Below are 27,253 nucleotides of genomic sequence, written 5' to 3' on the forward strand. Positions count from 1 at the left end.
GCAGGAACCTTCAAGGTATGGGATTCCCCATCACTGTAACTTCAAAATGTTGATGATATGTTAAAACTTCATAGTGCAACCTGAATATGTCCAGATGCATTGCTATCCATTGCTTTAATCTTACACATGCATTTCATCATCTTAAACTGAGTGTTCTAAGGAGAATACTTTACCTGAGTGTACTTAGGAGGGAGCCACCTACTCCAGTATATATACAGTCTTGTATAAAAACCCCCATACTTACTTCATCCAAAGAGGGCATTGCTTTAGAAACAAATCACTCTGCTACAAGGCAATTGATTTTTGGGGGATGGGGGGAGCTTTTCTCATCAGTATGCAAACCCATCCTGTTTAGTTACGGAATAATAGTCCAGGACCTCGCCTATACTGTCTGCCCTCTGTAAGACAATTTCATTAAACAGATGATATGATCACCTCAGGGTTTTAGATTTAGAAACACACCTTGAAGATGAAGGGAAGAATGGGAAGTTATTTATTCCACACGGTGTGAGAGCCAGCTGAGAAATTCTTAAGAATTTTATGGTTGGGTAAGACATGTATGATTTCTAACAAGGGTATGGATCAAATTCTGCAGTATGACTGCTACGTTCATGAACTCCCAGCAGCTGTGGTTGCCGGCACAATTACTGGCTGAGGAGGGGAGGGGAGGGGAGGGGAGGGAGAGGAGGGAGGGGAAGGGAGGGGAGGAGAGTCAGTGTTTGTTCGGGGTGTGGCCCCTGGAAAGTTGACTGTGCTCCAGTAGATGGCTCCACACTCATGCATATATGGGCACCACTATTGAAATCAGCGGGCTATTAAAAAAAAAAAAAAAAAAAAAAAAAAAAAAGACAAGTCAGGAGGAAACATGGAAGGGAGGTTTGGAGGAAGTTGGAGAGGGGAGAGAAGATGGACATGATTAAAATATGTGTATGAAATCCTCAATAAAAAAAGAAGGAGCTGGAAAGATGGCTCAGTGGTGAGTACATGCTGCTCTTGCAGAGGGCCTAAATTTGTTCCCAGAACCTACATTGGTAGCTCACAACCTCCTGTAACAACCCCAGCTCCATGGAGGACCAACACCTCTGACCTCCACGGGTGTATGCACTCATGCGCAAATAACCCACACACATATATATCATTTTAAAAATAATCTTAAAGTGGGGTGGTAGTGGCACATGCTTTTAATTCCAGCACTATGGAGGGAGAGGCAGAAGGATCTCTGAGTTCGAGGCCAGCCTGGTCTTCAGAGTGAGTTCCAGGACAAATGAGGCTACATAAAGAAACCCTGTCTTGAAAAAAAACAAACCAAACCAAAATCTTAAAATAATAGTTTTTTTTTTTAAATCTATAATAGCTTGTGCTTAAGAATGTAGAACAGGATCTGGAGAGATGGCTCAGCATTTAAGAGGACTGACTGCTCTTCCTGAGGTCCTGAGGTCCTGAGTTCAGTTCCCAACAAGCACATAGTGGCTCACAACCATCTGTAATAGGGTCTAATGCACTCTTCTGGTGTGTCTGAAGATAGCTACAGTGTACTCATATAAATAAAAATAAATCTTTTTAAAAAAGAATGTAGAACAGACCTAAGTGTTAGGGGTCTCCTGGGTAATGGTGCATTTTTATTTTATTTGTATCCATTAAGATTTCTTTTTATTTCAAGTGTATGAATATTTTGCCCGAATGCATGAATTACATCATGAGCACACAGTACCCATGTCTCCACCTCCTCAGGGATTAAGGTCACAGGACCCCCTCACCATCACACTTAGCTTTTATATGGGCATTAGGGTCCTCATGCTTGCATGGAGGCTTCTACCCATTGGGCCATCTTCTCAGTCTCAAAACTCTTTAAAAACCTCGAAACAGGGTGGTTGAGTATACAAATTCTCTAGTTCGTATTCAAACCACACAAAGCCTTCTCCTTTAATCACTTCCAAGAGGGAGTTGTCCCCATTTTCTATAGAGAGAAAATGAATGACCTGATATCCGAACCTGCACTCTGCCTCTTCTGAAGGACGCCATCACGATCTGCCTTGGCTGCCATGCCCCAGACCTCTGACCTTCCTCCGAGGCAAGGTGGGAGATGCCAGCCACCTGTGCCTTTCTCTGCCTGAGGACTCCCAGGTGGTGGGGCTGGGCACTGGGATTGGCTTGCAATCGTGGTAAAGGCAAGGGGCCAGCGCAGGCAAACAAGACGACTGGCAGAGCCCTGCTACAGCCACCACACAATTGCCAGGCCCCATCACCCTGAGAGTTGGGGCTGCTTGCTGGCCCGCTTCTGGATACCCTGCACACCATGGACACCGGTGGCCAGGGCTGCTCACTCTCCTCACTCTATGTGGGCGATCTGCACCCCGACGTGACTGAAGCTATGCTCTATGAGATATTCTCCCCCATTGGCAATATTCTTTCCATCCGTGTGTGTCGGGACGTGGCCACCCGGCGCTCTCTGGGCTATGCCTACGTCAACTTCCAGCAGCCTGCTGACGGTGAGCCTTGGAGAAGAGAAAACTTTGCTTTTAACATTCTTGGGCCAAATACTTGCCTTTTGATAACTACCATTCTGAACTGGAAAGTTTTCTTTCAAGTGAACTTCTATTAGCTCAGTAATAGTGATTGTCTATTTATCTTTTGGGTAGAAATGGGCCTGTAGCTAATTTTGGATATTTTATATTACAGATCATAGCCAGGGAAGATTGGGCAGCCTGTGTTTCCATCTTCTGTATCATAGTTAGGGAAAATGAGGCCCAGAGACAGAGAGTTGGAAGGTAGGCATGCAGTCACTGAAGGGAGAATTAGCTATTACTTCTGGGCCTGCTGGTTGTTGCTGAGTGACTCTGGGATTAAGCAGAGCTGGGTTAGGAATCCAGGATCTGTGTGACATCAGGCAAGTGGCTCAACCACTCTGAGCTCAGTTGGTTGTGTGGAAGGAAACTAGGGTTCTGCCTCCCTTCCAAGTGGTTATCTATGACATTGACAGCACCTGGGAGGAAGCTGCCCAAAGCCTCGCAGGTGGGGACCGGGGAGGAGGCCTTGGGTTCCTGCCCTCCAGTGTAGCCTGACATGAGGCCTACGCCAGGTGCCTCACCTTTCTGATTCCGGAAGAGCTGCCTCCTGTAGGCTTTGTGAGCCACTGTCAGGGTGAAAGCATTGATTGGTAATTGTCAGCCGAGCGTGCCTGGTCTTCTGCTGAAAACACAGGACAAAGGTTAAGAACCATGGTTTTGCTGAGGCTATGCCACTGGGCAGGACCACTCTTGGTGAGAGGTCAAGGCTCAGCTCGTTTCTCTGTATCATGAAGAACAGGAAACCAGAGTGTGAAGTACCATTAGGGACACCGGATATACTCTCAAGTGACAGTGTATGAACCATGCCAGAGATGTATGTAACTAAGAATTGTCCTCCCCCAGCTACTGAGGACGCCATGGCAAGAATATGAATTTGAGGCCAGTATGGGCTACATAGCAAGATCCTGTCTCAAAATGAGTTCAGGCCTCCTGTGTGAGTTAGGGGGTTCCCTGAATCCAGGATGTTCCTGCCCTCCGCTACACCCCACTTCTGCCTATGCCTTTCTGCAAAGCTCCTGACTGAAACAGGACCTGACCATCAGGGCCCAGTCCATAGATGGGAGATCTGAACTGTGGAGATCCTGACTGGGTCTGTTAGCAATGGATGAGAAAGTACAGGCTTCTGTGGCCTGCCTCACTGCATCCTGTTTGCCTCTTTTGTGCCTCTGAAGCTAGCAGGGTCCTCGAAGCAGGCAGCACATTATCTGCAAGGAATAGGCTGTCCAGGTAGAAGGGTGCTGGGCGGAGACCTCTGGTTCTGCACGTGCCTCCATTTACCAAACACCTATTGCCTGCATCATGTAGAAACCAAGTACCGCTCACTGCATGTTTTACTTATCGACTGCTTGACAGCCCGGCAGTAGGTGACACTGCCTCATTTAGGTGTAGGAAGAAAGGTGCTGTCACCATCTCCTCACTTCACAGGTGGGGATGAGGGTCTGGTGAGGAAGGTTCTCTTTCCCTTCCAATACATGCTCACCCACACAATGTGTGTCCAAGGCTGGAAGAGCCTGGCTCTGCCTTTTGCAAGCTTCAGCTTCCCCATCCGTATGATAGGGATCCATGCTACTTGCTGCGAGTTGCTCTTTCTGCAATGCGTGAAGAGTACCATGTACAATTCCCTCAGCTTAATCCACTAGTCTCCCAGGCTCAAGTGAGACCCAGACTATGGCTTTCCTTTTTTTTTTTTTTTTTTTTTTTTTGATCCTAAAAGGACTTGAAGATTTAGGGTCTCAAGTGTCACCTGACTTGCCCCTTTTTCTCCTTGCCTCCTCTCCAGCGGAACGGGCACTGGACACAATGAACTTTGAGATGCTCAAAGGCCAGCCCATCCGAATCATGTGGTCCCATCGAGACCCAGGCCTTCGAAAGTCTGGGATGGGCAACATCTTTATCAAAAACTTGGAGAATTCCATTGACAACAAGGCTCTGTATGACACCTTCTCCACCTTTGGAAGCATCCTCTCTTCTAAGGTGGGTGTGCCTCCTCTGGGAAAGTCAGTTGGTGTCACCAAATACCTTTGTGGTAGAGGGATGCCAGCCAGCACCTCACTTCATGGCCTTTGGCACATAGCCAGTAGCTATTCCTGGTTTTATCTTCTCAGAACTGTTAGAGGTCACCTTTGCATCCAATAGCCAGTTCATGGTGTGTAATCACCCTACCTCTTGGCTGTCAGCAATACTGTTTTCTTAGTTTATAATTCTGAAATGGTGACTTGGGTTGAGCTCAGTTGGACAGCATTTCTGGCCTTGACTGGGTTCCCTTACCTGAGCCTGACGGCCCATGTGGGCCTGGCGAGCTGTCGTTTAAAACATCTGGGATTTCCTCCGTGTGGTCTTCTATGCCCCTGCAGGCTAGCCCAGGTCTTTCTCACAGCTGTGGCACTTCTGAGAAGATGGAGAGAAGTTCACCAGGCTACCTGAAACTTCAGCTCAGAATCAGGGTCCCTTTACCCCTACTGTTTTCTACAGGCCAAAACCAGTCACAGACCAATGCACACACATTCAAGTGAGGGGGTAGTTAACTACAAAAATGGCAAAACAGAATTAAGTGTATGGTTGCAACAAAGCTATTAATTGGAGACATTGAAGCAATCAGCAGATAGATTTTGCTTCTTGGTGCTGGAGATGGAACCCCCATCTACCACTGAACTTCAGGCCCAGCCCCTATCACATCTTGTTTTTAAGGTATTTCTTATATTAGACCTTAAAGTCCATTTTATTCTTAGCCACTGCTTGTCTCCGAGTCTTTCTTTGTACTCAGTTTTCTGCATCCATGGACACATTGAGTTTTTTCCCATTGTGTCATGCGGTAAATACTGAATGGATTATTATGGTTTGAGAAGGGTTCTCATTAGATCTCCAACCTTATATAGGAGGATGCTCAGGACTAGGCGCCTAACAGTAGGTCCGCGTCTGCTTAGTAGAGGGCTTATGTCTGGGGGTTGTGCCCTGGATGTCATTGAGGATGGCCAGTCAGGTTTCTAGAGAGGCAAAGGCAGAGGTACCATGATCTCTGGGTTTGAGTCTTTCCTAAGCACTGGTGTGAGCCTGCTACAGTCCGTCAGCTCTGAGCTGGGTACTTTGACCTTCCCTGTAGATAGAGCCTGTCTCTGCTACTCAATGGAGTAGACTGACACCTGAGGTGTATACTGTACTGAGAGAAACAGCAGCTCCTTGCTCTGAGGATCAGTGGAAGGAAGAAGCTTAGTTGTGGAATACGATGTTCTTGCATGTTGCGAGCAACTCAGCATGGTTGGTTGTTGGTGTTTGTAGCCTCTCTGGATTCCTCCCTCCCTAGTACTCTTTAAGACGTCCCCTAGGAGGATTCCTGACTTTTGCTTGAGGCCACAGAGGTTTGAAGCTGTAAGATTGCTTGTCTGCAGTTCAATGTCATAGATGGATGGAGGGGAGGGGTAACATTAAAAACTTTGGGTTTGATTTTGTGGGTTTTGTTGTTGTTGTTATTTGGGGTTTTCTTTGTTGTCATCATAATGTTTTTTGAGACAAGGTCTTACATAGTATTCTGTCTAGCCTTGAGTTACTATGGCTACTATGTAGATCAGCCACCCTCAAACTCAAAGCAGTCCTCCTGCCTCCGTCTTCTGGAGTGCTGGGATTACTGCTGTGCACCACCATGACTGGCTTTAGTCATTGAACTAGTAGGTTTGCCACATTAACTGAAGTAAATTGATCAGGGGAAGTCTATCCCCCTTCTTCAGGCCTTGAGTCCTCTGGGCCACTGAAGACTGCATAGCAAGCTTTGTGTGGCACAGGCAAGAAGTCCTTGTAGGCCTAAGGAACCCCTGTTGTGGGCGTGGTTAGAAACAAGGCTTACCATGCGGTCCTACCTCCACTCCTTGGCTTGGCTGGAGTTGGTAGGAGTTGTGGGAATAACTGGGAATTGGGCTCAGGGAGAAGACTGAGTTCTAATGGAGTCAGGGGTCCAGAAAAGGGGGAGCTATTAGTCCAGTCTGGAAAGACTTCTGTGGCACTTTGGGAGAACACACACATGATCAGAGTCGGGCCACCTAAGTGCAAAGCCAGCCCTGTAGCAGCAAGGCAACATAGTATGTTGGGCCAGAAAGAGGATACTCAAGGCCAATGTCCTGAGTTCAAATGCTTTCGCTTCCTAGCTGCACTGTCTGGCAGTTCATTACTACTCTGGCTTCCTCTAAAAGGGGCAGTGGTAGAACTCCCTTCATAGGTGTGCGGAGGTGACCGAGTTACATGTGCCATCTCTAACAAGGTACCTGGGACATGAAGCATCTAAATGAACATGCAATAATCTTGAAATTGCTACTGAATGGTTGATCTTGGACCAGTCATTTATTCTAATTTTCCCTGGGTCTCAGAAGTTAAGAATTCCTTGGGGGTTGGGGGGCGGGGGTGCTGGAGAGATGGCTCAGCGGGTTAAGAGTACTGACTGCTCTTTCAGAGGTCCTGAGTTCAATTCCCAGAAACCACATGGTGGCTCACAACCATCTGTAATGGGATCTGATGTTCTCTTCTGGTGGGTCTGAAGGCTGCAACAGTGTACTCACATAAAAAAAAAAAAACAAAAAAAAAACAAAAAAAAAAAAAACAACAAAAAAAAACCGGGGGCTGGAGACATGGCTCAATGGTTGAGAGCACTGACTGCTCTTCCAAAGGTCATGAGTTCAATTCCCAGCAACCACATGGTGGCTCACAACCATCTATAATTGGATCTGATGCCCTCTTCTGGTGTTTCAAGGGCAGTGTGCTTATATGCATTAAATAAATAAATCTAAAAAATAAAAATAAAAACCAAAGAATTCCTTGGGAAGGTATATATCTTTAGCTGGTGATAGACCCAGATTTGGTGGGGAGGGCAGTTGACATGGCTAGTTCTGAAAGGGGTGATCTTGAACTGAAAGTGGAAAGACTCTGCTTGGGGGTAGAGCCAAGGCGGAGTGTGTAATGGGTATGAGGCTGGGAATTGTATTTATGTACACTCGTTTGTGACTGCTTGTCTCTATGTGCTGTGTGTGTGTGTGTGTGTGTGTGTGTGTGTGTCTGTTTCAAAACGTACTATTTGCAGATCCCATTTTAATCCAAATGGGCATGCTTTGGGCCTGCCCCCTAGTTATACACTTCAGGTAACTGTAAGCCACATAGTCTACCACATACTCTTGTAGACCAGGCAACTGTTCTACAGCCTCTCTAACCAGCCTCCCTGTGATGTTCACAGTATCACAGTATCTTCAGTTCGCTGTCAGAATCAGGGGACAGCTGCAGGATTGAAGTCCTAAGTCTAATCCTAAATCTTCCGTAGGCTGTCACCTCAAGCAAGTGGATTGGCCTTTCTAAACTTCCGTTTCCCAATTCTAAGCTGGAGCTGTTGTGAGGTTAGGTCTCAGTCTTCCCCCAACCCGGGGATAAAACCCCAAGTCTGAGCCCCATCCCCAGCCTCCACGTGATTGTCTTTTATGCTCATCCATGAACATTCATGTACTGTCCTTACCCCTTTGTCCTCTTTCTCTCCCTGAAGTCCCCGCTGTCCTTCCTCCCTGTGACCCAGGTAGTATATAATGAACATGGATCACGGGGCTTTGGCTTTGTGCACTTTGAGACCCATGAGGCTGCCCAGAAGGCCATCAACACCATGAACGGGATGCTACTGAATGACCAGAAAGTGTGAGTCCCTGGGCCTGGGGGAGGGTAGAGGCTAAGAGGGCGGAGCTGTGAGATCAGGGGTGTTGCTTCTGTGACTGTCTAGTGGGCACCAGGTGCTGCTGTGCAGAGATCTTCCTTGGCCTGTAACCTCAGGTGAGTTGCTCAGCCTCTCAGGGACTCTTTCCTTGGGTAAAATTGGAGTTGACAGATGTCTAAGAACTATTCCAAGCAAGATTCTAGAGGCTGAGATTCTAGAGGGAATAGTTAATGGTCAAATCATTGATGGATGGGCTTGCTGACTTCCTCTGTTATTCAGACTGTACAGCTGTAGACTCTTTCCTTGAGCTTGTGAGCTGCTATTCCGTGGGACCTGGGGGCAGATGGGAAAGCAGTCACATGTTTTGTCTGCCCAGGTTTAGAATCACCCCATTTCACAGATGGGAAAATTGTGCTGCAAATCTGTAAAGAACCTGCCTTGGGCTGGCACATTTGGAATCTGCCTATCTGATGGCTCTGCCACATGGCCACGTGCTGTTCGAGGGAAGGCAACTTTTTTGTTTTGTGTTTATCTTTTTGAGACAGGAGTAAAAGGAATTACGAATTCTAGCTAGCCCATATGAAAGACACACGATCCAGGTATTTTATTTACAAGCTATAAGCCTAGATTGGGCGGGTTTTGAAGCTGTTCTAACTTACATTGGAGGCATATGTCCCTTGTGACCTGCAGTTTCTTCTGTCCACGTGATCATGGTCCATCTCCTCTCATGGTGGCTTCCTCCTCTCGCTTTCTTCTTCTTTTCTCTACCTGTGACCCTCAGTCAGGTAACTGAAAACCTGCCTAGCTCTATCTCTGCCTAATCACAGGCTTTAGCCTTTTGTTGAGCAGTTCACTCGGGGAACAAGGTTACATAGCATCACTTGGTGTATGTGTGGATGTCCTCATCAGGGGCAGCCAGATTTGGGGGGCCATTATTTAGCATTTGAATACACAGCAGCAGCAGACCAACCCCTGGCAGATGGGGTCTCATACTACGTAGCTGGGATGATCTTGAATGCCTCATCGTCCTGCCTCCACCTCCCAAGTACTAAAATTACCTGTGTGAACTACTAGCCTTGCCTGAGTTGCCAGAGACACTGGGTTCTTTGATCTGGAGTTTCTCTGGCTCCTGTCTCTGCTTATATAGCTTTGTCCTGAGGTCTCCTGGACTCACAGATGTCACTAGCAAACACTTCTCTGTGTTGATGCTTGGTGTTCAACTCTTGGTGTCTGCTCCAACTCACTTATGACACACGTTCTCCGTAAACTGCCTGCCTTTCATATACCTGGTCTTTGTTTGTTAATCAAGGATTCTTTTCGGCCAAGTGTGGTAGGATGTTCCTATAGTCCCAGCTACTTGGGAAGCTGAGGCAGAAGAATGACTTGAGTTCAGGAGTTTCAGGGAATCCTGGACAACATAGTAAAATCCTCTTCTCCCGCCTCGTCAGGAATGATTCTTAGATGTGTTTGTGTGAACTTGAATATTCTAGGTTTTTCCTTTCCTTTTTAGCTTTTTAGCTATGCTTGGGATTGAACTAGGAGCTCACACATTCTAGACAAGCTAGACAAGTGATGTCAGTCTATTTCCCTTTAACCACCAGTGACCCTGACACCGACCATGTCTGAAAAGCTCGCCTTGTTTCTCTGGAAGTCTCCAAACTTGTTAGATGGATAAACAAAGCCCCATGATGTGAATTGGACCCCAGGTTTACAGGAATAAGCCCTAAGGCACGGAGAGCTTCAGTAGCTGTCTTCGGATTCCACAGCTAAGCAACTGTTAATGAGATCCGGCTTGTGTCTGATTCCAGATCCATGCTCTCCGTTCTTGTGCCCTCAGGTACAAGAGAATTTATTCTGTGTGACTGTGTCACTAGAATAAAGTCCTTGTAACCTCATGTGAGGGTTGAGGTCTGGAATATTGATTCTTGACTATTGAAAACAACTAGCTTTGGACACATTCAGTCCATAGAGTATGGTCATTCCAGGGCTCCTAACAGCAGACAGGAAACTGAAGGATAGCAATTGGTCCAAGTGACCTAGGGTTGCCGGGTGGGCCCTGACTGGGATGGAGGGACGATGAACCTGGTGGTTTCTATTCTGTTGATGTGTCCACAGCTTTGTAGGTCATTTCAAGTCTCGACAGAAGCGAGAGGCAGAGCTGGGAGCTCGGGCCCTAGGGTTCACCAACATCTATGTGAAGAACCTGCATGTGGACATGGATGAGCAGGGCCTTCAGGACCTCTTCTCTGAGTTTGGTGGGCAGGCTCCCCAAAGGAGGAGGGGGAACACTATTGCTCTTCTTCCATTCCCAGGTCATGTGGGAAGAGGGCTTCCCCGGGGATTCCTGGGGACATACAGAAGGAAGGGGTCTTTCCCCTGACTCCCTGCTAAGCTGGTTTGGTCCTTCCTAGGAAAGATACAGAGCGTGAAGGTGATGAGAGACAGCAATGGGAAGTCCCGGGGCTTTGGCTTCGTCAACTTTGAGAAGCATGAGGAAGCCCAGAAGGTAGGTGCCTCCATGGTCCTGCTCCAGGAAGGTACCCCAAAGCTAGGCTTGGGAAGCCAGCCGATCAGGACAGGCCTGCCAGGGAAGGGCAAGAAACCCCCACCCCTGCCCCCACCCCCACCCTGACCCCTGCTCCCACCCCTGACAAATGCAAGGATTTGTCTTTATCCTTCCTTGTTGGTTTCTAAGCTTAGAAGTTCAAAGAATTGAACATTTAGGTACGGAAGCTTTCCTCACTGTGTACAAATACTTAGTAATAACTGACGTCTTGGGAAAACAGAGTCCCCCCTCAAATATTTTTCTTCATGCCAGTAAAAGATCCTAACCACCGAGTCAGTGTGCACTTGGGTCTGACATCCACGGCTTTCTGTGGATAAACCGATGGGAAGTCAATTCTTTAAGTGGATGTCCTCTGGCAGAAGATGCAGGATTGTATGCCATGTAACAGGGTCAGGCTTGTTAAGAAAAGAAAACTCTTATGGCTGGAGAGATGGCTCAACAGTTAAGAGCACTTGCTGCCCCTCCAGAGGTCACTGTTCCCAGCACCAACATCAGACGGCTCACAACTGGCTGTAACTCGTGCTCCAGGGATCTGCTACCCACTTCTGGCCCCTCCAACACCTGCCCACAGGCAGCACACTCACACACGGATACATACCATATACATACATTAATTTTTTTACATGTATTGTAATGTAAAAGACTGGGGTGGCTGTGAGATGGCAGAGTGGTTAAGAGCACTGGCTGTGTTTATGGAGGACCCAGGTTCAATTCCTAGCCCCCCCACGGTAGCTCACGACCATCCCTAACTCCATGTCCAGGGAATCTGACTCCCTCTTTTGGCCTCCGTGGGCACCAGGCACACACACGGTACACAGACACAAATGCAAACAGCTATCCACATAAAATAATAAAATAACTTTAAAATTTTTTAAATGATTTAAAAAAAAAAAAGAAGCTGGGTGGTGGTGGCACTCTCGGGAGGCAGAGGCAGGCAGATCTCATTAGTTCAAGGCCAGCCTGGTCTACAAAGTGAGTTCCAGGATAGCCAAGGCTACACAGAGAAATCCTGTCTCAAAAAAAGAAAGAAAGAAAGAAAGAAAGGAAGGAGGAAAGAAAGAAAAAAGAGGAAGAAGAAGGGGGAGGAAAAGGAGGGGAAAGTGAGGAGGAAGAGGAAGGAAGGAAGGAAGGAAGGAAGGAAGGAAAGGAAAGGAAGGAAGAGACAAGAAAAATCAGGATTGAAGTTCAATGTTTCTACAACTACTTATGAAAGCCCTCATGGTTAGCAAAAAGAATTGTTCTGTGATGTAGACTCTGCCACCAAGGATTGCAATAAGACACCAAGTCATCTTGGAAGAACGATGTTCGTTGCTTTGTTCTAATGAGTCCCTTGTGGGGGCAACAGAATACAAGTTTAACCTATTTTGTAATAGATCTAGAGCAGTGTGAAGTTCCGGCAGAACCGGGTAGATGGCGTAGTTATCCCACACACCTCTGCCACGCACAGCCTTTCCCATCCTCAGCGTCCCCAGCAGAGCGGTACATTTGTCACACTGTCGAATCTACTTCGACACACGCAGCGTCATCAACTGGGGGGTGTCTGGTTTACTCTGGGGTTCATTCTTGGGGCTGTTCACTCTCTGGGTTTGGACAAATATCATGTGTACCTACCATTACGGTAGTTTTAGCTCTCTGAAGCCTGTGCTCTTCCAATGCTCTGGGCTCCCACTCCCGCTGAGCTTTCCCCTGGCCACAGTTCCAGCCTCTTCCAGCTAAGCTGTCACCTGGAGAGAGTTAGATGTTAGAGCAAGTGTTAGTTACATCCTTTACTGACGGGCTTCTTTCAATGTCATGTGCATTTAGGTATTTGGAGAGATGGCTCAGCAGTTAAGAGTAAATCCTGTTCCTGCAGGAATCCAAGTTCAGTTCCCTGCAGTTGCAGTAGGAGGCTCACAACCCCCTATAGCTCCAGTTCTCTGGGACCCGATACCCTCCTCTGGCCTCTCTGAGCAAGACTTGCAGACAAGTGTTCATACCAACGCAGATATACACACCTACACATGCATTAAAGTCTCTAAAATTATTATTATTATTATTGGTTTTTTGAGACAGGGTTTCTCTCTGTATATCCCTGGCTGTCCTGGAACTCACTCTGTAGACCAGGCTGGCCTCAAACTCAGAAATCTGCCTGCCTCTGCCTCTGCCTCTGCCTCTGCCTCTGCCTCTGCCTCTGCCTCTGCCTCTGCCTCTGCCTCTGCCTCTGCCTCTGCCTCTGCCTCTGCCTCTGCCTCTGCCTCTGCCTCTGCCTCTGCCTCTGCCTCTGCCTCCTCTGCCTCTGCCTCTGCCTCTGCCTCTGCCTCTGCCTCTGCCTCCTCTGCCTCTGCCTCTGCCTCTGCCTCTGCCTCTGCCTCCTCTGCCTCTGCCTCTGCCTCTGCCTCCTCTGCCTCTGCCTCTGCCTCTGCCTCCTCTGCCTCTGCCTCCTCTGCCTCTGCCTCCTCTGCCTCTGCCTCTGCCTCTGCCTCCTCTGCCTCTGCCTTCTCTGCCTCTGCCTCCTCTGCCTCTGCCTTCTCTGCCTCTGCCTCCTCTGCCTCTCTGCCTCTGCCTCCTCTGCCTCTCTGCCTCTGCCTCCTCTGCCTCTCTGCCTCTGCCTCCTCTGCCTCTCTGCCTCTGCCTCCTCTGCCTCTCTGCCTCTGCCTCCTCTGCCTCCTCTGCCTCTGCCTCCTCTGCCTCCTCTGCCTCTGCCTCCTCTGCCTCTGCCTCCTCTGCCTCTGCCTCTGCCTCCTCTGCCTCTGCCTCCTCTGCCTCTGCCTCCTCTGCCTCTGCCTCCTCTGCCTCTGCCTCCTCTGCCTCTGCCTCTGCCTCTGCCTCTGCCTCTGCCTCTGCCTCTGCCTCTGCCTCTGCCTCTGCCTCTGCCTCTGCCTCTGCCTCTGCCTCTGCCTCTGCCTCTGCCTCTGCCTCTGCCTCTGCCTCTGCCTCTGCCTCTGCCTCTGCCTCTGCCTCCCAAGTACTGGGATTAAAGGCATGTGCCGCCACCACCTGGCACAGGCCATTTCTTTTAAAAGTGGTTGTCCTGTAAGCAACCTTTCCACGGTATTAATTACTCTCAGCTAGGAAGGCAAGCCTAGTTGTAGATGGTCTCCTCCAGCCCAGCAGTCAGGATTGAAGACAGGGCCACATCCAGATGGCTCACCGTGCACTCTTCTCCTCTCCCTCCTCTTCCTCTTCCTCCTCCTCTTCCTCCTCTCCAGGCTGTGGACCACATGAACGGGAAGGAGGTGAGCGGGCAGCTGCTGTATGTGGGCCGGGCCCAGAAGCGGGCAGAACGGCAGAACGAGCTGAAACGCAGGTTTGAACAAATGAAGCAGGAGAAGCAGAACCGGTACCAGGTGAGGCTTCATTGGAGGCTGCAAGGTCTGTGGGGGTGGGGTGGGGGAGGCTGTGCTGAGGGGATGCTCAATATGATTTCTTCCTATCGACACCCTGCTTCTAGAAACATGAATCAGGGCAGGGATTGGATGAGCACTGGGGTAGGCTTCCCTGCCTGGCTTGCGACAGAGGAGAAGTGGCACTTAACTGGACCACAAAGGGCTGGTTGGAATGCTGTCAACTTTAGTCAGAGTATCCTTTATGTGTCCAATACCCACTGCATCCTCCAGTGATGGACAGCAAGAATGCCCTACATATTTCCAAATGCCTCTGGAAGACACCCTACTCTAGGCTGAGAATAATTAGGCCAAACATGCTACATCTAGAAGTTGGAATGTTGCTTAGCCATTAAAGTCACTTTAAGTTGTGGCTCAGTCAGCAAAGTGCTTGCTATGCAAACATGAGAACTTGAGTTTGAGCCCCCAGTAGCCACATAAAAGCTGGTTATAACGGCACACAACTTAGTACAAACGCTGGGAGAGACAGGTGGATCCCTGGGACTTGCTGACCCACCAGCCCAGCCTAACTGGTGATTCTCAACTCCTGGTGAAGAGACCTAGTGTCAAAAAACAGGGAGTGATTGAGGAGGACAACCAAGGTCAACCATGGCTTCTACATGCATGTGCACACACACACACACACACACAGGCATGCACATGTGCATACACACAGATACAGTAATCTGTTTTTAATATTTATTTTATGAGTACGAGTGTTTGCCTAAATGTACATATATCACTGTATATATGCCTGCTACCTGGGGAGGTCAGAAGAGGGCATCAGATTCTCTGGAACCTGAGTCACAGATGGCTGTCAGCCATCATGTGGGCTCTAGAAACTGAATGTAGGTCCTCTCCAAGAGCAGCCGGCGGTCTTGCCTGCTGAGTCATCTCTCCAGCCCCTTGTTTCTGAGATGGAGTCTCACTATATAGTGGTGGTTGGCCTGGAGCTCCCTATGTAGACCAGGCTGGCCATGATCCTCCTGTGTCTCTTTCCAATGTGCTGGGATTACAGTCACGAGTCATCATACACCATTAGTCACAAAGTTAACTGATTAAGTTAGTTATCTACAACTAACTAATTAAAACTAGTTAATTAAAAGTCAGCGTAGATCAGTACACTGTAACTTCTTGGAGATGAGCCCCTCTCAATTTTTTAATTGAAGTTTTAGATTTTATGGAGAATGAACATGGTGTGTATACATGTATTCCATGTGTATACATACTCTTGTGTACATGATAGACAGCTTTATCCCCACTGCAGTGGCCCTGGAGAATGTCTAGAGCCCGCAGGTGTCACATTTGGGAGGTAGGGGACGCTGGCACAGATCCTGTGGTGGGCAGCACAGTCCACACAACAAAGAGCTGGCACAAAAGATTGTGCTGCAGTTTTGACATCTCTAAGATGGGCATTAAAGTCTCCTTATCTTAAGGTCCATGTGTAAAGGGCTTAGGGTGGTGGTCATGCATCATGTAAGATGATATGTCAAGCTGCCAGGTGGCGGAGTTGGCAGCTCTTCTGTACTCGATGGGTAAAGCCGAATTGGCCCGACAGGAGGTCTGCCTCTGGAGAGTCTCAGCCTGCGTAGGTCGGAGACCTCCTTCCATGGTCCTTCTGTGTGAAAGGGGAGGCTAGGGATTGTGCAGGTGTGCAGCAGCAGTTGTGGGCCTTAAAAGCTGTGTGACCTGCAGCACCTGGGGACAGGCAGACCGAGTGGCTGCATGAGGCTGGGCTCTGCACGTGCCTTGTGAGCGTGCCAGACACAGACTGATGCGCCACTTGCGGCAGTCTGGGACTCGAGGGGAAGGGGCTCTGAGCAGGATCCCCTCTTTCAGGGTGTGAACCTTTATGTGAAGAACCTGGACGACTCCATTAACGATGAGAGGCTGAGGGAAGTTTTCTCTACCTATGGAGTGATCACCAGCGCTAAGGTGAGGGTCGATGTACTCCTGGAGGACTCCCAGCCTTCATGCCTCCCCCACCCTCCCAGCCTCTCACCCCTACAGCCCCAGCCTCTCACCCTTGCACACCCAAGACTTTCAACTCTGCATATCCCCAACTTCTCACCCCTGCTTATCCCCGACCTCTCACCCCTGCTCAACCCCTAGCTTCTGACCCCTGCATACTCCAAGCCTCTCACCCCTGCACAACCCCAGCTTTTGACTCCTGTACAACCCTCAGCCTCTTGGTTAGCTTCCAGAGACTTTGGGTTGGGTCCTTCTTTCTCTTTCTGGCTAATACCTTTGGAGATCCATTGGCAGCCTTGTCTGGAATGGATGGGAAAAAAAAGAAACATATAATGTAGCCATAGGGCTGGGCATGAAGTACCATAGCCTTATTTTATTCAATAATTGCTCACAGATACCTACTGTATGCCAGATTCCAGAAATGTATCCTCTGTCTGGGCCTCAGTTTATTCATCTGAAAAATGGGATGACTGGCTGTCACTCATCACCCTTCACTCTTTCTTCCCCATTTGTTGAGTACCAGCTGTGTGCTCAATCTTGTGACTTACCTAAGGTGTGACAAATGACCATCCTCCTCAGCAGTTCCACGACTGTGAAGGAGGTTTAGGGTCCATGTCTCACTCATAAGATGAAAGTGCAGCATGAGTTGTATGGGCCTCAGCCCTGGCTTCTCATCTGGGTCAGACAGGCTGCATGTGGAATTCTGAGGGCATGACTTAAACATTTGACTCTTTGTTTTAATTAAAGTTGTATTACATCTTGTGTATGTGTGTGCATACATACCCCCAGAGCTCAGAGATCAACCTGTTGGGGGTCAGTTCTGTCCTTCCATACTGTATGGGTCCCTTGGGATCTAACTCAAGTCACTGGGCTTGACAGCAGGTACTTTTACCTGCTGAGTCTCCTCTCCCGCCCCGGGGATATTTGACTTTATAAAGCAGCCCAGGTGGTTGTAAAATGGCCCAGGATTTATTCATTTCACGCCAGGCTCTGAGGGAAGCATATGCAAATGAGTAAGACACAGTCCATGCCTTTGAAGGCTTTATGATCTGGTGATATGATCAGATGCATCACTATTGTGAGATAGGAGGCTGGGACTGGGGAGAGCTCTGTTGGTAACATGCTTGCCTTGCTAGCGTGAGGATCTGAGTTCTAGCCTAAGAACATGGGTAAAACTAAAGCCAAGTCTGGTGGTGTGTGCTGTGTGCTATGTGTGGTAGTGCAGTGCTGTGTGCAGTGATGCAGTGCTGTATGTTGTGTGCAGTGGTGCAGTGCACACACCACACACACATCACACACATACACGCCACATACACACAATATACACTATACACACCACACATACACACACCATACATACACATCACATATCTATACACACATATACACCACACACTATACATACACACACCACATACATACCCACACATTGCACACATACACACCACACACTCACACATACACATACACACACATACACACCACACACACACTACATACCACATACATACCCACACATCACAAAATACACACATACACCACACACACATACACATATCACACACATACACACCACACACACACTACATATCACATACATACAAACATATCACACATACACACACACACATGCCACACACCATATACATAACACACACATACACAGGCCACACATTCACACATACATCACACACACACATACAATCACATCACACACATACACACACACATACATACAATCACATCACACACACATACACACACATACATACAATCACATCACACACACACACACACACACACACACACTATGACATCTGGTCCGATGAGCTTGTGGGTCCCTTCTAAGAATATTTTTAAATGCAAAAAATAAAATTCATAGAATTATCAGGAAGCCAGTTGTATTGAAATCTAATTATCCAGCACTTGGGAGGCAGAGGCAGGAGGATTTCTGAGTTCGAGGCCAGCCTGGTCTACAGAGTGAATTCCAGGACAGCCAAGGCTACACAGAGAAACCCTGTCTCGAAAAACCAAAAAAAAAAAAAAAAAAAAAAAATCTAATTATCAAAATACGATAGCAACAGGCCTGTGTGCTGTGTTGTTGATGTCAGAAAGCTAAGGGTCATCACAGCAACATTGACAATAGATAGCGCGTTGTGAACACCGTTAGGATGACATAAAAACACTTGATTTCACAAGCAAGTCCCAGGCATGGCTGATACTGTTATGCGTCCTTTCTGTTGCACATTCCTGTAATGGAAGGAAATAAAGACGCCTTTGGACAAGCCCACCAGTGCCCCTCCCTTGGGGTCTGCGATCGATCGAGAGGCGTGGTGGTTCACTGTCAGAGCACGAGCTTCACTGGAGAGCTGCTTTAACGGGCTCTTGGCTCTCAGGCTTGAAAAGGATTAAGAATGTGCCCCGAGACTCATCTACGGAATGATGAGGATGATTATTAGTTCAAAAGCTCCGACCCGGCAAAGCCTGGAGGAAGAGCAGCAGCTGGTTGGCAGGAACTGGCAGCAGCACAGTCAGCAGCAGTGAGGAGCTCTGGGTCTTCTTGTTTTCTTTTATTGGGGGCTGTTGGGTTGGAGACAAGGTCAAACTGTATGTCTGGGATGTCTTTGAACTATGTAACACAGGCTGGCTTTGGACTCACTATGTAGTGCAGGCTAGTTTGAACTCTATGTGTTCAGGCTGGCTCTGAGCTCTCAATGATCCTCCTGCCTCAGCCTCCCGGTGCTGGAGTAACAGGGTCTACCACCACACATTGCTCTCTGTAAGGTTCTTTAGCTTTTCTGGAAGTATAAAGTAAAGTCTAAAGCCCGAATTTATAAGGTAAGAAGGCAGCTGGGAAAGTCTGCTGCAGACTTCTGAAGAACCCAACCTCATGCCTTGAGGAAGAGCAGAAACCAGAGTGTCTTGAGTCCTGGTTGTGCTTGAGCCGCCATTTTCTTCTGTAAAGGGGAAAGCCATGGTTCCTCCCTCACCAGGAGGCTGGGTATGAGCTACAAAGGCTAGTGAAGTGTGTGGCACACGGCAGGCCTCAGTAAATGATGGGTGTATGGTTCGTCCCTGCCATTATCACAGTATGTCTCAGGGTCTGCTGAGCGGTGGATAAGTTCCCAGGGCAGAAGTGTACATCCCATGAGTCTTGCTACCCTGTGCCCAGCAACCCTTGTCTCGTCTTGCTTTCAGGTGATGACAGAAAGCAACCAGAGCAAGGGCTTTGGCTTTGTGTGCTTTTCCTCTCCAGAAGAGGCAACAAAGGCGGTGACAGAGATGAATGGGCGTATCGTGGGTACGAAACCACTGTATGTGGCCCTGGCGCAGCGCAAGGAGGAGCGGAAGGCCATCTTGACCAACCAGTATAGGCGACGCCTCTCTCGCCATGTCTTGAGCTCCTTCCAGCAGCCTACCAGCTACCTGCTCCCTGCAGTATCCCAGGTGACAGTGTGTCTACAGCTCAGGCTGGGGGACAGAACTTCAGAGGTTCTGTTGAAAAGACCTTGGACAAGCTGCTCCAACCCCTGAAAGTCTCACTTGCTCCATCTTTAGAGGAACCTCCATGTTAGCTTGTCTTCCAGTCTGTGTGAGATTCCTGAATGTTATCCAGAAGGGACTCTGTGGTTAAATGAGTTTTGGAGATTTTTTTTTTTTTTTTTTTTTTGGTTTTTCGAGACAGGGTTTCTCTGTATAGCCTTGGCTGTCCTGGAACTCACTCGGTAGACCAGGCTGGCCTCAAACTCAGAAATCCGCCTTCCTCTGCCTTCCAAGTGCTGGGATTAAAGGCGTGCGCCACCACTGCCCGGCAAGTTTTGGAGATCTTGAATTAAGTATCAAAGCCTGAATTTCTTTCACGTATCCATTATCTTCCCCAATTATCTAGGCATCCATCGCCCCCTGCCCCCCCCAAACAGCCACAGTGCCTGTAGCGTTTTCTCAACTCAGATGGTCACAAGCTGCCCTGGCTGTTCATGCTCTGAGGAACATGGCTAAGGAGATGACCTCATAGAACTCAGAGCAATAGAAAGAAATGTGTGATTGGAGACCAGTTGCTGACATCCTTTAGCAACTGCTTTAGCTGAAACAAATTGGAGTGATGTACTTTATCTAGGTCACTGGGCCAGAGTAAGGAACAATGGTTGACATAAATCTGAGATCTTGCTCTGAGGGGTTGAGGGGTAAAGGGAGATGAGGTGGGAGGGTGGATTATCCATGGAGGCCTGAGCTGTTTCCTGCAGGGGATAGTGTTGTATCCTTGAAAAGGTGGGAAGCCCCTCACCTCGGATCCTCTTCTTCCACAGTCTACAGCCCAGGCTATGTACTATAGCTCTGGCTCCATAGCTGCAATGCAGCCTGACCCCAGGTGGACAGCCCAGCCACATGGACCTTCGTGTAAGTGACCCAGCCCTTTCCACCTCAGTCCGGCTTGTGGATGTGAGCCTCAGGAGAAGAGACGGTGTAAAACTATGGGATCAAGCCTGGCTCTGCATTTCTCAGAATTGGTTACCTTATTCCCCTCCTTTGAGCCTCAGTTGCCCCTCCCTGACTTGGGGCTAAATGAAATATTCACAAAGCACCAAACACTATGGCAACCTTGGCAAAGACATGCAGTATGGCAAGACACATAGTGTGGCCATTATCAGTTCTCTCCAAAGGCTACTCTGATTTGGGGCTGAAAATTCTTGCAAAGCAGAGAATAAAAAAATGAAACTCTTTTGGCCAAATTGCTGATGAGTGGCCTAAGAGCCAAGCTTACACGCAGTTCTGCTGGGACTAAAGTGAATGATCAGGGAACTTGAGAATTTCAGGGCCTGGGGAGACATGAGCTGGTTTTGTCACTGCAGATTTCTGTACACCCTCCATAGAGTTCTTGGTCTAGGTAAATTGACTCTCTTTATCTCTGTCTCTGTCTCTCTTTCTGTCTCTCTCGGTCTCTCTGCATCTCTCCATCTCTGCCTTTCTTTGTCTCTGTCTCTGTGTCTCTCTCTCTGTCTCCATTCCCCCCCCCCCCCCATCTCTCTGCTGTAAATTTCTACCTCTTCTCCAGTTCTGGGAACTTGGGGCACTGTGTGGCATTTTGATGATCACTTGAAACCTCTCTGTTTTTCCCTGTGCTATAAGCTACCTGCCCTCCAGCTGCCTCAGTGGTCCAGCCTCTAAGCATGATGCAGCATCCCTGTATCCACCTCAGCAGCACCAGCAAGGCCTCCAGCCAGGTGCCTCACACGCAAAGAGTAGGTAAGTGTGTGTGAGCGATGTCAGGATTCAGAATGGAAGGGTGGGTGTCAAAGAGTGAGAAAATGGGCGTTTGCAGTGGAGGTAAGTTTAGACCAGGCTCCATAGTGACCTTGCTTTCGTGGTGAGCCAGGCCAGCTTTGAAGGTTGTCTGTAACATAAATATTAGCATGGCATTCAGCCCTTGGATGTCACTTTGGGACCCTTGCTGATTGCTGTCTCTGTTGACTTAATCTTTAAAATAGGGATAAAAATAGTGTGCCCATTTTGTTGGGAGGATTGGTGAGTTCGAAAATGGAAGGACTTGAATCTTAGCAAGTATGGAAGGTGATGTGGGTTTGGAGACCAGTGTATCTGTCGGCCAGTATCCTCATATCTTTGTGCTGGCCCTGTGCTCAGCACTGAGAAGGGGGTTGTTCTTTGGGGATTCTACATAATGAGTCAGATGAAATCCCTGGTCTTCTGCGCTGCCAGGTTTCAACACCCATGGTCATCGCTATAATCTTCAACTGTGGCAAAATATGCCCAATGTATAATTGACTGCTTTACTATTTCATAAAGGTTTATTTATTTTTATTTTATATGCATGAGTATTAGCCTCCACATATGTATGTGTAGCGTGTGTGCAGTGTCCATGGAGGTCAGAGGAGGGTGCTGGATCCCCTGGAACTAGTCACAGGCAGCTGTGCATTGCTGGATGGGTGCTGGGAAGGGAACCGTGGTATATACAAGCCCAGCAAGAACTTGATTGTTCTTAAGCCTGCAGTTTAGTACCATCCAGTGCGTTCACAGTGCTGAGAACTAACTGCAGGCATTGCCACTGTTGTCTGGAAAACCAAACTTTCCATCGGCCATAATTCCTCATTCATAATTCTTTCTAGCCTCTGAAAAACAAACCCATCCTCTTTTTTGCCTCTTTGGATTTGCATTTGATCTCAGCCCAAAGGCTGAAAAGCAGTCGTTCCTGTGACTTGGAGTATGGTTACTTCATGTCAGTGGCAGCAGACTCTCAGTGCTTTGAGATTAACTGTCACTTAGCACACCATCCTCAAGATTCAGCGAGGTTCCCACAGTGTCCTGCACATGTAGATTCTGTGTCTTTTGGGTGTGCATTCACCCATTGAACACACGGATTGTTTTCACCCATGGGTTCTTGTACATGGACATTGCTATTATGAACACGGGGCTGCAGATTATCTCCTTGAGACTTTGCTTCCAATTCTTTTGAGTTGCACATCCAGAACCGAGATTGCTGGATGTGTTGACCCTGTGTTTAATTCTTTGAGGAACCCCTGGATTGTATTTCTACAGTTGCTGTATACCCAACATTCCTGTCCACAGTGCCCACATGTCTCAATCTCTTTACTGATTCACCTACTTTGCTATGTATTTTTCCTAAGTGGCTATTTGAAACCTGATTTTTTCTTTCTTTTTTATAGTCAACATTGGTACCCAGACTACAGGACCAGGTGGGGAGGGATCCTCTCTTCCAGGCCAGCCTCTCGTGCCACATAGAGGATCCTCAGCTGTACACAGTGCCCACGGGGTAAGGCTGTCTGCTCACTGTGGGCTCTGGGTATCCTGGCTCATAAGTTTGGCTAAGGAATTTTCCCTTTAGTCCTTGCCATTCTTGTTTTTTTTTTTTTTTTTTTTTTTTTTTTTTTTTTGTTTGTTTGTTTGGTTTTTCGAGACAGGGTTTCTCTGTGTAGCCCTGGCTGTCCTGGAACTCACTTTGTAGACCAGGCTGGCCTTGAACTCAGAAATCTGCCTGCCTCTGTCTCCCAAGTGCTGGGATTAAAGGCGTGCGCCACCACTGCCCGGCAGTCCTTGCCATTCTTAACTTACAAAATTTCATTTACTAATGCGTGCAATCAGTCAAAGGTCATTCCTGCTAACAGGGGAGAGAGGACCATGGACACGTTCTGTTTACTGGGTGCAAACTTTTTGCCTAGGTCATTACCAAAACGAATTTGAACTTGCTGTTGAGTGCAGGAAAAGGATTCTAAGAACATGCTGAGCATGGAAGGAATGAGATTAAACTTCAAATTAGGACTAAAAATGCTTATTATAATTAAAAGGCTATGTTTCTCCTGCCCCCACAAAGGTTTCAAATTCAGTATTACTGAAACATGTCTAGATTTTCAATGTCTTATTTGGATGGCTTCTTCTAAAAAGAACAATTGTCTTTAAATAGCAACAGTACTTTTAAAGTTAGCATGGGTTAGTTAGTTAGTAAGACCGTTATAGAGGGGCTGGAGAGATGGCTCAGTGGTTAAGAGCGCTGGCTGCTCTTCCAGAGGTTCTGAGTTCAATTCTCAGCAACCATGTGGTGGCTCACAACCATCAATAATGAGATCTCCTTCTCCTGGCTACACGTATACATGTAGCTACAGCACTCATATACATAAAATAAATGCATAAATCTTTTTTTTTAAAAAGCAAGCATAAAAAGTTCAAGGAGAACCGAGAATAGCACACACCACATGCACACACCTGATTAAGATGTGCATTTGCTGTTGCTGTGTTCATAAAGCCTGCTGAGAATAGTCCTTCACCAGATGCAAAGTGATTAAGTGTGGCTTTCATGTGACAGTGGCTTTTGAAGGGCCTTCATTGGTTCACAGCATCTCTGTTTGAGCATAACTTTGTCCTCCAGTCTACACCCTTGTTAGGGACTCTCTGCTCCCTGCATCCCCTGACTCTGTAGACCTTGCTTCCCTCTTCCAGAGCCTTTCATGGATGCTTGTGTTCACCTGATGGGGTAAGTGTGTGAGGCCTTTCCTACCCATGTCGTTAAGGAGTGTGTTCCTGGCACCATGTGCAGGTCCAGGAGTCGGCTGTGTATGTCCCTGGCCATCAGCCTCTGACTGTGTCCATGCTGGCTGCTGCACCTCTGCATGAGCAAAAACAGATGATTGGTGAGTTGCTGGATCTCCCCCACTGGGGCAGGTAGGAGGGCTCTAAGCTGGCTAGCCTACTGAGAACACCTTGAGTGAGGACGGACATGGGAACAAGGTCTCTTCCATCACTCAGACTAGGTAGCTTCACCCAAGCCACCTCTTTCTAAGCCTCTGTCCTTTTGTCTTGAAAATACCAGTGGGCTGACACTCCCAAGGCTTTTTGCCATCCTGCTATCTGGCTCTGACTTTAAGTGGGAGATCTGGATATGGGATCAGGGCCAAGAAGCAGGGTAGGAAAATATCCTTGGGTTTCTACTGGTCCAGGATGGTCATTACACATCTTCATGTCTCTTCCAAAGTGGGGAAGCTCTGGTTAAATTTTACCTGTCTCCTGGTGCTCACCATGGGAGGCAGGAAATCCCTGCATGCTGGGAAAATACCGGGTTCCCTCTGGACTCTGAACTCCAAGAGTACTTCCTCTCCAGCCCCAGAGTTTCTGACAAGCTCTAATAAAAGATGGCCCTAAGTGAAGATGGTGGGATGGCTCAGTAGGTAAGAGTGCTTCCTGTGTAAGCTGGAGGATCTGAGTTTGAATCCCTAGCAGCCACAGAAAAGTTGGCCAGAGCTAAGTATGCCCTAACTCCAGAGTTGGGGGATGGAGATGGGAAGACAGCAGGAACTTGTTGGCTAACCAGCCTAGCTGAACAGCCAGCTTCAGGGTCAGTGAGAGACACTGTTTTCAGGGGAGGCTGATAGAGCAGGACACCTGATGTCCTCCTCTGGTCTCTCTGTGCACATGCGCGCACACGCACACACACACACACACAAGCGCACACTATTAATTTTGGAATGAATGAGTAACTTGTTGCCGGTCGGCACGTTCTTCGCTTCATGACCACACAAATCTCAAGCCCCTTCACTACTGACCCACACTGCTATTGCTTCCTTAGCTTGCTTACTAGGGCTTGCCTCTTCATGGCCCAGCCCCCCATAAAGAAGAAAATTACAAATGCCTAATGTAGGCTCCATTGATCGGTGCCTGTAAACCGCCACTCCTTTATGGGAAGACCTTTCTAACCCAACTCAAGTGTCCCCATCCTGTAGTGTACCTCCATGCCTTGTCAAGACGGCCAGACACTAAAACTAGGTTGTATTGCTGGAAGGTAAATTGATGCTGTGTGTTTGCCTCAAGTTGAGTATTACATCCTAGCTGGAATCTCAGTGTGTCCAGTCACGACCACTTCTCACAAAACAAACAAATGGAGTCTTGAAACTCAACTGACTTTGCTGTAGATCCCTTTATAGAGTAGTGTTTATATTTATATATTACTGTTATTATGTTTATATTATTTATATCATTTATATATTTATAACTATATATTTATAATATATGTTAAATATATATATTTAACATATATTATAAATATGTTAAATATTTATAATATATATATATAATATTCAGCCTGACCCTTCAGATTGTCCTCAAAGGTGGGGTTGCTATGCCCACTTTATAAAATTGGAAAGAAGAGTTTCCAGTAATGTTACATGATATAGCTTGGGGTGACAGGTTCTAGGACAAGCTCCCAGGCACCCTCATTGTTCCACTCCACGATGCCACTCATGGAGCACTGGGCTTTGAGGCAGGTGTGTGTGTAAGCTATCAGGTTGTTCTACACAGGGGAGCGTCTCTACTCCCTCATCCACGAGGCCTGCGGCCCACTGACTGGCAAGATCACGGGCATGCTGCTGGAGATGGACAACCTGGAGCTTCTGTCATTGCTGGAGTCCCCAGAGTCCCTCCATGCCAAGGCAGGTGGAGACTGGGTGGCTACACAGCAAAGACCAAGGGCTGTCCTAGAGAAGAAGTTAGGGCAACTGACATTAATCAGCTGGGTCTTAGCTGAGGGGTCACAACTTCAGTCCCTCCACAGATGAGCTCTGTGTAGGTGCTGAGGAAAGCTTCAGTGCTGTGTTCCGACAGTAGAGTCATGTCTAGCAGTGTTGTCTCTATTTTAAGAAGGTGGCAGTGGGCTGGGATCATGTGAGCAGCAGGGTATGAGAGCTCCATGCATCCTTTATTACACAAGTGAGGTCATGACCCTTCTGGGGCGTCTCTTCTGGGGCAGCTGCACTAAACCCCTGTTTTGTGTCCTGTAGATAGAAGAGGCGGTAGCAGTGTTGCAGGCGCATCGGGAAACGGAGTCAGCAGACGGCTACAGGAACTGAACTCTGTGGGTCCCTGGGGATGGAAGGACCGACAGAGCAGCTGAGCTGCTCTCTGGAGACTCTGTAGAGAACCCAGCAGAGGCTGACAATCAGAAACTCACTGTGATGTGTTGGTGGCTTTGTCTAAAGCACCAGGGAGTTTGGTGAAGCTAAAGGAGTCACAGGAGATGTGCAGTGGCTGGATGTTCTCCTACTAGTTGTCCTGCCAGGCCTCAGTTTACTGCCTGGCTCCGTTCTGCCTGTCTGGAGGCCTGGTCTGCTGTAGGTCAGTCCACCTTCTTGACTAAAGATTGGGACTCTTCCATATTCTGGGAACATTTTTTTCCCCCTCCACTCCCCACCCCACACTGAGAATGGAATCCTCACTCCCTTGACTGCTGATTACTGCATCTCGGCTCTTGGTTCTAAGGCTGTGTGAACTCTTCTTTCCTGATGGGTCTCTCTGTTCTTGAGCTTCGGATATGTAATGAAGGCCGGACACAGTCCACTGCTGTTCTTTTTGCTTTATATATTAAAAAATGCTGCAAAAATCTCTGACCTCCCAGGAGGCATTCTTGTGCCGGAAGGAGGGTGGGGCAGACTTCACCATAGTGGGACTTTGGCTCTAAAGAAGCAGAACCAGAATCCCAAACAGGTGCTGAAGTACACAGAAAGTGTGCGTGTAACAGGAAACCTACCGGGAGCTGAGCTTGGGTATGTAACAGTTCTAAACTACAAACTGGCCAGCAACAGCAGATGGGTAAATG

General features: G+C 47.9%; 1 protein-coding gene across 1 annotated transcript; it reads left to right on the forward strand.

Moving 5' to 3' along the window:
* Positions 1-2,214: 2,214 nt before the first annotated feature.
* Positions 2,215-26,977, forward strand: Pabpc1l (poly(A) binding protein cytoplasmic 1 like). The gene is made up of 14 exons (XM_034495698.2): positions 2,215-2,489; positions 4,348-4,541; positions 8,110-8,225; positions 10,357-10,496; positions 10,653-10,747; positions 13,996-14,133; positions 16,009-16,104; positions 19,339-19,587; positions 20,448-20,538; positions 21,268-21,384; positions 22,821-22,927; positions 24,206-24,299; positions 25,960-26,090; positions 26,439-26,977. The coding sequence occupies exons 1-14, from the start codon at positions 2,297-2,299 to the stop codon at positions 26,505-26,507; spliced, it is 1,830 nt and encodes a 609-aa protein (XP_034351589.1). The 5' UTR covers positions 2,215-2,296; the 3' UTR covers positions 26,508-26,977.
* Positions 26,978-27,253: the final 276 nt, after the last annotated feature.

Source organism: Arvicanthis niloticus, chromosome 2 (genome assembly GCF_011762505.2).
Source record: "Arvicanthis niloticus isolate mArvNil1 chromosome 2, mArvNil1.pat.X, whole genome shotgun sequence".
Lineage (NCBI taxonomy): Eukaryota > Metazoa > Chordata > Mammalia > Rodentia > Muridae > Arvicanthis > Arvicanthis niloticus.